The sequence below is a fragment of the Bos javanicus genome, chromosome 11 (genome assembly GCF_032452875.1).
Source record: "Bos javanicus breed banteng chromosome 11, ARS-OSU_banteng_1.0, whole genome shotgun sequence".
Classification (NCBI taxonomy): Eukaryota; Metazoa; Chordata; class Mammalia; order Artiodactyla; family Bovidae; genus Bos; species Bos javanicus.
The window spans coordinates 19937765-19948897 of record NC_083878.1 but is presented as its reverse complement, the minus strand read 5'-3'; the positions used below and the strand labels follow the sequence as shown (position 1 = coordinate 19948897).

General features: G+C 40.6%; 1 protein-coding gene across 1 annotated transcript in view; it reads right to left on the bottom strand.

Annotated features, from left to right (window-relative positions):
* Nucleotides 1-745: 745 nt before the first annotated feature.
* The window catches only part of QPCT (glutaminyl-peptide cyclotransferase), a 29863-nt gene continuing 19475 nt past the window's right edge, over nt 746-11133 (bottom strand). The window contains exons 4-7 of the mRNA XM_061432090.1: nt 8119-8295; nt 5890-5989; nt 3110-3226; nt 746-1379 (exon numbers count right to left, since the gene is read on the bottom strand). Coding sequence (XP_061288074.1) covers nt 1234-1379; nt 3110-3226; nt 5890-5989; nt 8119-8295 — 540 coding nt within the window. The 3' untranslated portion in view covers nt 746-1233. The remainder of the gene's footprint in view (nt 1380-3109; nt 3227-5889; nt 5990-8118; nt 8296-11133) is intronic.

The window sequence follows — 11133 nt, the reverse complement described above, 5'->3', positions numbered from 1 at the left end:
TTGCTATTGATTTCCCACTCAGTTTGTCTCACACCCTATCCAGTCCCAGCACACTAACTCAGTGAGGTTTATTAAATGTCTGCACAGAACAGAGAACACATGAAAAACAGCAACCCCCCAATTAACTTCATCTATTAGTATATGGCAGGATGAATCGCATCATTGTTTAACTGTGATCAAGTCTGTATTTCTAGATAACTGTTTCCTATAGCTAAAGAAAAATCTATGAATTCTTAACATGTTTCCAGCCCAAACAATTTTGCTTCCATGAATCTCCTATAAGAAATTAGCTATAAGTAATTAAACAAATGTGAATATCATATAATTTATACAACAATACACAGAAATGATCATAATTGCTGTGCTTTCTCTGTGTTACCTTCATATTGACTCTGGAGGACACACTCAACAATCTCTGTCTTCATCGTAACCCAAGATCAAAACAACAAATAAATGTCTGGTAATTATATAATTTAACAGACAGAAAGCCAAAAAATTGAAGATAGAGTTTGATTATAAACACATATAAACTTCATTGAAAATATATGAGGAAAAATTAGAATGAGTGATGATTTGGTTAATACAATGAAATTATGGCTTTTTTACTTTCTCTATTTTCTACGTTTTTTTGTCCTGACTATATTATTTTACAATAAAAATGCAAAATTTGTAAACAATAAAACTGAGCTATACTTCAAATCATATGATTTTTTTCATTTATATATAAAGAAAGACATTTACAACATAGCATTTAATTTTGATTTAATTTCCATAAAATAAATCATACAAAGATTTCTCAAAGAGATTGAGTCCTCAAAATGCATCTCTGTTTTGTTTTATATGCAATAGATTTGCAAGTATAAGAAAATCATAAAACTAAGGTTATACATTGCACCTGACCATCATATTAAATATTATTTTAGAAGACCATGATACTAACTATATGCATCTGATTTAGCTTCATAGCTTCTTATCTAAAGGAGTTTTTTTAGAGATATGTATCTTCAGTTTTTCTTACATTTGCCTTTATCACTAGATGAAAATTAATGAGCAATTTGGACATGACATAAATCTAGGATATTCAAAGATACCTACAGAAAGAATCTATAGGATAGAAGTTTCCACACAGCATTGTCTAGAGTCAGATTATTTTAAAGGATTCCTTGACTTTTGAATATGATACTAGATGCAATCACCAGAATATTTAGTTCACCAGTAAACTAAACCAGAATATTACAAATGAAGATATTCTAACACAAATACTTGTAGAATTTTGTTTAGATTGTCAATGGTTGTTCTATCCAAATTTTCTTCATTGTCATCCATGGTGTGCCAGACTTCAGGGAAAGGAGATGATATCAGATGCAAAACTGGAACACCTAACACAAAGAAATGACTTGTAATTAAGTACATATTTCCCATGAGTAAGCTAGAAAGTATAATTTTTCAGAGAAGTCTAAGTGGGAGCTCTGTACTATATAAACACAGCTAATAACTCAGCTAATAACTTCTGTACATCCCTATATGTTACCCTGATACTCCAAAGTCATTCATTCATTAAACAAATATTAATAAATTCAGTAAATAATAATAAAGCACTTACTATGTGCCAGCCCCTATTCTAGGAATTGAGGGTTCATCAGTGAATAGGCAAAGCCCTGTTCATATAGAACTTACATTCTACTAGAGAAAGAAACAAATAAACAAATACAAAAAATAATTTTTGAAAGTGATAAGGTTTATAAAGAATAGTAAAACAAGATAAGGGAACAGAGAATGAGGGGCAGAGAGCAGGGCCAAGAAAAAGGAATTTAAAATCAGGATGGCCCTGGATTTCCCTAGTGGTCCAATGGTTAAGAATCCGCCTGCCAAGGAAGGGGATCAATCCCTGGTACAGGAAGATTCCACGCTCTGTGGGGCAACCAAGCCTGTGCACTGCAGCTACGGAAGCCCACGGGCCCCAGAGCCTGTGTTCTGCCACAAAAGAAGCCACCGCACTGAGGAGCCCATGCACTGCAACTAGAGAACAGTCCCCGCTCTCCACAACTAGAGAAAGCCTGAAGGCAGCAATGAAGACCAAAAATACATATAAATTACAGTTAAAAAAAATAAAATCAAAGAAGTCCTCTTTGAGAAGCTAACATTTACACAGATGCAACAAAGGAGAAACTAAGCTGTGTGAAGACCTGGGGATGACCAGGCAGCAGTATTAGCAAGCCCAAAGGTCCTGTGGCAGGAGTGTGCTTGGCCTGCTTGTGGAACAGCAGTGTGACTGGGTCAGAGCAATAATTAGAGAGGTAGGAGGTGATGCTGGAGAGGAAGAAAGGAGTCAGAAAATGGAAGCCCTTGTAGGTCATGATGAAGACTTTGGGGCTTACTCTCCATGATGGCAAGCCAACAGAGCTTTAAGGTAGGGAAATAACATAACTTGATTGACAATTTTTAAAGATAACATTTGCTCATACATAAAGAATAAGGAGGTAAGACCAAAAGAAGGAGATGAATTGGATGGCTACTGTAAGAATCGTTGAGTTAATTTAGACTTCCAACACTGATGGAAAGGATGAAATGAAAGTGAAAGTGTTAATCACTCAGTCGTGTCCGACTCTTTGCAACTCCATGTAGCCCATCAGGCTCCTCTGTCCATGGAGTTCTCCAGGCAAGAATACTGGAGTGGGTTGCCATTTCCTTCTCCAGGGTATCTTCCCAACCCAGGGATCATACCTGAGTCTCCTGCATCGCAGGCAGATTCTTTACCATCTGAGCCACTAAGGAAGCCCTTTGCTTCCTTATTAGCAGGAAAACAGAGTTACACAAAGTATAAGAATACAATCTAGGTCTGTGAAAGGGAAAGCGGGATGTCAGAGGCATACGAGCGTTGATAAATATTCTACATGTAGGAAAAAATAAAAAGGTCTCTTCAGGGACTTACAATGACTTTCATGAAAAAATAAAAGCCATGAGATGATTGGTGAATGATTTAATTTATCAGCAATTAAATTTAATGGTTCTTCACACTTCTAGATTGTTGTAAATGCACATAAAATACACCGAATATGATAGGCAAAAACCACACATGTGCATACATATTTACACATACACACATTACCTCTTCTTAAAAATGGAATATGGTCATCCTGAATCACACCTCCATAACCATAATTCCGGAAATACCACCTCTCCGAAGAGTGATCCTTGAGTAAACCTAATTCACGGAGTCCATGTTCTGCAGATGATAATTAGACAGCAGATGAACACGTATTTTTAACTAATCGACAGTCAGAACGCAAAAAGAGTTTCAAATCTTGGCACTTGGTTTTAAAACACTGTGAGTAGTGCACCCATGACAAAAAAAACCCTCTAAGCTGAACTTGGGGTGTGGACATTTTGGATTAGCTCTGAGGGAGGAGTCACCTCTGACTTTAGCTTTCTGACTCCTGAGAGTCAGAAACTCAATAGAACAGTGGAGAGATGGAGAATGAGAAAACTAGAGGGAAGCAGAGGGGGAAAACACAGGTGTAGATACTTACAGATTTTCACCCCGGAACAAAGAGTGTTTCAAAAGATGCTGGGCTTGAAAGGGAACTTAGACAGAACAGGTATGAAGTACTATACTGAGTGACCTCTCTTTGCAAAAGCGATGCTTACTATGACTTGCGTCAGTGGTTCTCAAAGTGTGGTCTATAATCAGTTGCATCAGCACCACCTGGGAACTTGTTAGCAATGCAGATTATCTGGTCCTACCTCTGACCGACTGAATTAGAAATTCTGGGGGTGCAGTCCAGCAATCTGTGGTGTAACAAGCCTTCCAGGTGATTCTAATGCACACTAAAATTTGAGAACCATTGACCTACATTCCATCACTCCTGTCATAGTGTAACACAGAACTCATGTGTTACATGAGTTACGTATAACGTGAGCCTATGTTATAAGATGAAAAGAGATCACTAGAAGAGTTTAGGACAACCAAATGAAATTTTGCAGGATTGGTTATATTCATTGCTAAATTTAAAGGGTAAAATTAGACCAAAGGGTAAGCATTCGTATGTAATATGATTTTAGGAACATCAAAAAAGCCCTTACTACCACAATATTCCCGTCTGTTTATTCATAATTATAATTCCTTATCTCATATACAACTTTTCCTTATACAATTAGAGATACGGTTTGAATATAAATACCACTCAGTGGGTTTCACAATGGGTTAAAATTATATTAACATATGAGTTACTGATATAAATTCATTCTGGTGGAAGAAATGAGATAAGGGAACAAAACCCATGACAGAAGGCCAAACCCAATTTCTTGAGGCTACTCAGAGTAAGGAAAACATGCTGTAAGGAAGTGTCCCAAAAAGCTTATATTAATACCAGAATAGCAAGTCTTTCAAATTAGAAATTGAAATTTGTCAAAGATAAGCATCTGAGGTTCAGGTAAACATTTCTTTCACAATATTCTAGATCTGGATATAGGCACATTGTGGCAAAAGTATGAGTTGAGATGGCAGCATTTTCCCCACTGCTGAGAAGGAAGTACTATCCTACCCCACTGCAAGAAGTCTGTGTGGCTAGAAAAGAATTCTTAGTCTGATGTTTTTGCGCAGGGCTTGAATTCTATAATAAACATCTATCTCATGTTCATCCCTCCCTAAGGCCAATCTTTCATCGTTTGTTTTGTTCGTGTGTGTGTGTGTGTGTGTGTGTGGAGAGGGAGGAGTATATGGAGTAGAGATACAAGAGAAAGAAGTTATTCTTCTTCTCCAAGCCCCCAGCCTCTCTCCTGAGCCACAGATAACTTCGTTTCCTTGGCTAACCTGGCCTAACCTCATCTGGCCTAATCTACTCTCATTTAGTTGTCACTAAACCTTCTCTTCAGAGAAGGCGATGGCACCCCACTCCAGTACCCTTGCCTGGAAAATCCCATGGACGGAGGAGCCTGGTAGGCTGCAGTCCATGGGGTCGCTGAGTTAGGCACGACTGAACGACTTCACTTTCACTTTTCACTTTCATGCACTGGAGAAGGAAATGGCAACCCACTCCAGTGTTCTTGCCTGGAGAATCCCAGGGACGGGGAGCCTGGTGGGCTGCCGTCTATGGGGTCGCAGAGTCGGATACGACTGAAGCAACTTAGCAGCAGCAGCAAACCTTCTCTTAAGTGACTCTTGAAGGATTTTGGCTTTCTCTTGCATCCCCTTTACTTATTGCTTTAGAAAATAGGCAAAGATGGTACTAAATTTAAAAGAATATCACAACTACATAAGGCAGCAAATAGAAGATGACAAAGACAACAGAAGAAAAAAAGAAACATTAAAGGATATCTTTTGGTATCATTATAAGGACATAACATTCATCATTATCCAGTGTGCTTTGCTGAGTTTTCCCTAAAAATGCATTCCATATGTTACAAACAGGACTCTGAGAAAATATCTCGAAGCTATTTCTAAGGATATGAATATATGAAATGTAGTATTTTATGTTTCCATTTCAAAATGCAGTTTCATGCAGGAAAATAAAAACAGATGAATAGGAATAATTAATTAATAAAGCAAGAAAAAAGCCAGTAAAGTATATTGTGTACTCTGATCACACCCTTAAGTCACAAATTCTGAATTTTAGAATGCAGTGTTTATCAGTGAGAAGAAACCAGGTTTGATTCTCTAAGAGTGAAAAAGTGAAAGTGTTAGCCTTTCAGTCATGTCCAACACTTTGCAACCCCATGGACTGTAGCCCACCAGGCTTCTCTGTCCATGGAATTCTCCAGGCAAGAATACTGGAATCAGTGGCCATTCCATTCTCCATTCTTCCCAACCCCCAGGGATGGAACCCAGGTCTCCCGCATTGCAGGCAGATTCTTTACCATCTGAGCCACCATAATAAGAGTGCTGCTTACCAATTGCTTCAAGTCTACCAAACCATCTGGCAGTGTTTGGGAAAAAGTTGGGAAATGTTGGGAATGGAGCTCCAATTAAATCCAGTAAGACCAATAAATCCTAAGGGAGAAAAAATATTATATAATCACTGTTGCCAAAACACATTTCATACTCAACAATAGAAAAAAATCAGTCAAGACTAACTGCATTTTAATAACTGAGAATGAAATGAGGAGCTGTATAAATCAACAAAAGGTTTAATAACATTGTAAAGGAATCATCTGAGGGAGATTTTTAAATCTTGCTTATACAATGTGGAGAAATAGCAAAATGTAGATTCTTCATGTCTGTAACTCCAGAACAATATCACTAAGGCAGGACACGTGGATAAATATTTCATAGAAAAAAAGGATACATTTGCTTTATTTTCAGATGGGCTTAAAAGCCTGTCTTGTCTTCTACTCCATTCTAATCAGTCATTTTATCCTTAGCCTGTAATAACACGACTGCCAAAGAGAACACTTGCATAGGAACTATGTATTCCTTAAAGCAGCACCTAAGAGAGTTTCCTTGACTAGGAGTTCTGTAAGCTTAGTCTCTGAATATCCATTTCCTTTTCTGTCAAACTAGAAGCTCTAGCTTGCTGATCTCTAAAGGTCCTTTCTGGCTAAAAGCCTCTGTAATAAGCCAAGTGATTCTTCTTTGAGCCATAAAACTTTAGCAGGCTTGAGGACTCCCTGGAGACTACCCCCTACATTAAGAATGCCTGATTTATTTAAGTGAGGTAAGGTATGAGTAATATCTAGCATTGATCCTGATATATAATAGATATTTTCAGAGTCTATGACTCTAAGACATAGTATCTATTAACTCATGAATGATGATTAAATATATTTATCGGGAAAAAAATATTTTGTTTGAAATAGGAGTATATTCACCAGGTTGGATAAGCTCCTAGGAATTTGTTCTGGAGGAAAAATGGTCTTAACTATCACTATGAATTCATATATTTGGACTCGTAAACAAATAACTTTGTTCCTCCTGCTGATCAGTCAGGCCTCTTCTCCTCCTTTGAACCCTTTTAACCACTTGAGCAAAAGTGATTAAATGAGGTGTCAATTATGTTCTCTTGACACCTTATGGGGCTTCCCCGGATGGCTCAGTGGTAAAGAAGTTACCCACAATGCAGGAAATGCAGGGTTGATCCCTGGGTCGGGTAGATCCCCTGGAGAAAGAAATGGCAAACCACTCCAGTATTCTTGCCTGGAAAATCCCATGGACAGAGGAGCCTGGTGGGCTATAGTCCCTGGGCTCACAAAGAGTCAGACATGACTGAGTGACTGAGCATGTACGCATGACCCCTTGTGAGCTGCCAGTGGGCAACGGGATAGAGAGAAAGCCAACACGAGATGTGTTGGAGTCTTACAGGACACTGCATGTGGCCATCTGGACTCACAGGGCGAAGGTCAGTGATAGGACAAAGGACACAGATGAATGGAGGGTGTTAGAAACAGGTTACCAGTTCACAGATAGGGTGAGAGTCAGGGATGGGTGGAGCCACAGGAAGATTGAAGTCTCATGGGTTCCATGCAGGTGTTAGTGAATGTCAAATATGGGAAGAGAGTCAGAATAGGAAGGAAATTCAAAGATGGAATAAGGGACCAGGCATGGGTTGTGGGGCCAGAATGAGGGATGAAGGGGGGCCATAAGTTGCACCCACTACTTGGTAATAAGACCAAAATTTTAAGGAAGCACTGAAATGTCACTACCCTCATGTCAAAAACGCCACATCAAAATTTCCTATACTCACTGGAAGTCACTATAATGTTTTGAAGCCACCAAGGAAATTCTTCACTCCCATCCCTATACTATGTTCCACTCATACCCCATTTCCCAAGACCTCAGTCTCCTCTGGCTTGACAGAGGCCTCAGAGATGGGACTTGCTCTCTTCACCTCTAAACTTACTGGGGGAATGTGCTCCCATGGGACCAAACTGAATCTGATGCTTCCTTATTCTGATTTTTTACATCATTTTAGTTAAGCTCAGTCAAACATAACTTCTAACCCAGAATCATTCTTTTTAGCTCTGGGATTCCTCAAAAACCCAGTGCCTGCCAAATAATGCTCTATTATAAACACTCTGCTCCAAGAACGCCGTGGCATTTTTAGGTCTTTAACTGGCTATAGCTTTGACCTCCTTGGAAGCAGAGTCTGCAGTTGCAGCATCATGAAGAGCACCTGGACTCACCATGCCATGCAGTTGGTTGGTGTCCCTCGCTCCAGGTGGGTGTGGTGTCGACGCCATCTTGGAAGCTAAGTGGCGAGACCCATACAGAGAATCCTGAGGAGACCAGAGATGAAAAGCCTCTTCTCCATCAAAGAAAATCAGCTGGAGTGAAAGATCTGGCCTTGAGTCTGAGATATTCTGAATTTTAACAAAACAGAAAAAGAGAGAAAATATTCTCAGAATTTAAAAAATAGCATGCTTTCCTATTAACTGGACAAAATGATGTGCCATGAAGCAAAGGAAGAAGCCAGAACAAGTGAAGATATGTCAGAATTTATTTTGCACCATTTCCTCTCTGAAAATCATCAGAGATCCTACAGTCTTCACCCTTATAGATCTCACCATCTCCACTCCTTCTGAAAACAGAAGTCTTACATTTTTTTTTCTTACTCTTTAGAGAACTCTGGAACTACAATGGTGGACACTGTGACACAGCACCCGGGTCCCTTTCAGAAGGATGTGTTGTCCCTGTTGCCAGCAGAGGAGTCAGCAGAAGGCCTTCAGTGGTTGGTCCCCTTAAGGACTGGCTCAGCCATGGAGGTTCCTACATGCAGTGACTGGCCTAAGCAGGCATGGGAGCCCTCTAAAGGGCCATGCTACCTCCAGAGCTCCCCAAGGTTTGGCTGAGGCTGTTGCTGAACCTGCATGGCAGCCCGGCTTCTCCCTCTGCCTACTCCCATTTCTTTCCCCTCCCTGCCACAGGTGTGATGGTAAGGCCACTCCCTACTAAGTGACGGAAATGCTAACCTCCACATCAGAACACACCTCCCAGGGAACTGAACCTGAAACAGTACCAGTCTTTCTTGCTTCTCACCTTAGTTAAGTCTGCAGTGCTGTATTGAGTTCGAGAGTCTGCCCTTGGAATGCAACAGAGACACAAAGAATGGTAATTACAGCCTCTCCCTCAGAGGAACCTACACTTTACTTAGGTTAGGGAAAGATAAATATGTGGCCATGGCAAAAGTATCAAGGGTCACCAATGTAGCAGAAAAGTCCTCTAGGAACCAGGCAGATTGAGAGGTGGAATCCTTGGAATGTCAAGGAGGACTTCAGGAAAGAGAGTATTTAAGCGGAACTTAGAAGGATGAGTAGGATTCTGATGGATGTTACACTTTCCACTGTCTTGACAGCGGCTCTCACCTTTCAGATTAGTCATTCTGGTACCCTAACCCCCATAGTCCTTCAACCCCATTGGAATCTCTAATCTATTATGTTCTAATCTATTGATACGTTCACCTTTTCACAGTCTTTACCTCTAAACTGTCCCCCCTTCACTCTATGCGTGGGTGAGTGCATGCTAAGTCACTTTGAGGCATCTTAGCACGCACGCATGCATGCATAGAGTGAAGTAAGGACACCACAGAGGTAAAGGAAAGACTGTGAAAAGGCGAACATATCAATAGATTAGAGACTCCAATGGGGTTGAAGGACTGTGGGGGTTAGGGTACCAGAAGGACTAATATTCATCATAAATTCTGAAGTCAATCATTCTAATTACTCCCTGCGTACATGTTCAGTTCCTATGCCTCTCTTCACCTTGGTCAAACTCATGTGGCAAAAACATAACATTAAATTCAACTATCTGCCTGCTTTGTGCCTGCACTCAGGCACCTGAACCTGGATGAAGGAAAATACACAACCATTCACTCTCTCCAGCCCTAGGCAGTTCTGGGGAACTGACTCTGATGTTGCTTTAATCTGTTACAGATAAAACTTCTCCTCTCATCTCTCTAAGGACATGAAAATAGCATTCTTTAAAGTTATTTTCTGTGGCTGTATCCTATTTCCTCTGAGTTCATTTTTCAACTTGTATTATTTGTTTTGCTTTCTTTCTTTCTTTCATGCTGGAGACGGTCCTCAAATATCTGATCATCCTTTGTGTGCATTTGCATGAAGCAATAAGACACGATAGCACTGACGACAGACACAGATTGCTTGGCTCCACTGCAAGGCAGTCTGATGTCCACTGAGGGTTTTCACTGAGGATCCCCAAATGTCACTATCTGTGGGCCTTCTCTATGGGTGGTTTGCATTCTCCAGAGAAGGATCCTCCAGTTTCCTGTCGGACGGGTGTGAGCTGGCTGCGAGCTTTCTCAGGCTGGAAGCAGGGAAAAGCTGGGGAAGCTCACTGCTTACTGTGTAGTCTTTCACTTCATCTTACCAATTCCCATGAGGTACCTCATTCCTGCCCTCCGGTGTCCCCACATCTAGAACCTCCCTGGCTCAATTTCTCCAGAAAAATATCCCATCATCTCCTACAAGGATACAGGTGAAAGAGTCACCTATCTGCCAGGTAGGGGGTGGAAATCTTATACACGTGTGTGTGTTAAGTCGTTCAGTCATGTCCAACTCTTTGTGACCCTATGGGCTGTAGCCCGCCAGGCTCCTCTGTCCATAGGATTCTTTAGGCAAGAATACTGGAGTGGGTTGCCATGACCTCCTCCAGGGGATCTTCCCAACCCAGGGATCGAACCCACATCTCCTGTGGCTCTTGCATTGGCAGGAAGGTTCTTTACCACTAGTGCCATCTGGGAAGCCCTCTTATACACCTAAGGGCTCCCTATACAGACTTACACTCTCCTCCTCCATCCCCTACCTCATTTCTGCCTTCCTTACTGTCCCCTCCTATCCCTGAGCCAGTCAGGACTTCATCAGGGGACCACTGTCTTCTTAGACTTCTTCCCCTCTGGGCAGTTTGACATCTCTCTACTCTGATATGTCATCTGTCTTTTCTCCATTCACCTTCTGTCTTCATATGGTGGTTTCCATGAACAGATGTTCCCTGAATTCTTCAAAGATGGAATTTTTCTTGATTGCTTTGGGGAGATTTCATAAGAAGGAGAAAAAAATGTCATTATCAACTGAAAACTAAGTTATCTTTGTATGGTAATCATCTCAACTGTCATACTATTACTCCTTAATTATACCCCAAGAAAAAAACAGCTTATTATATTTTGAGTCTCTCATAACTCCTGA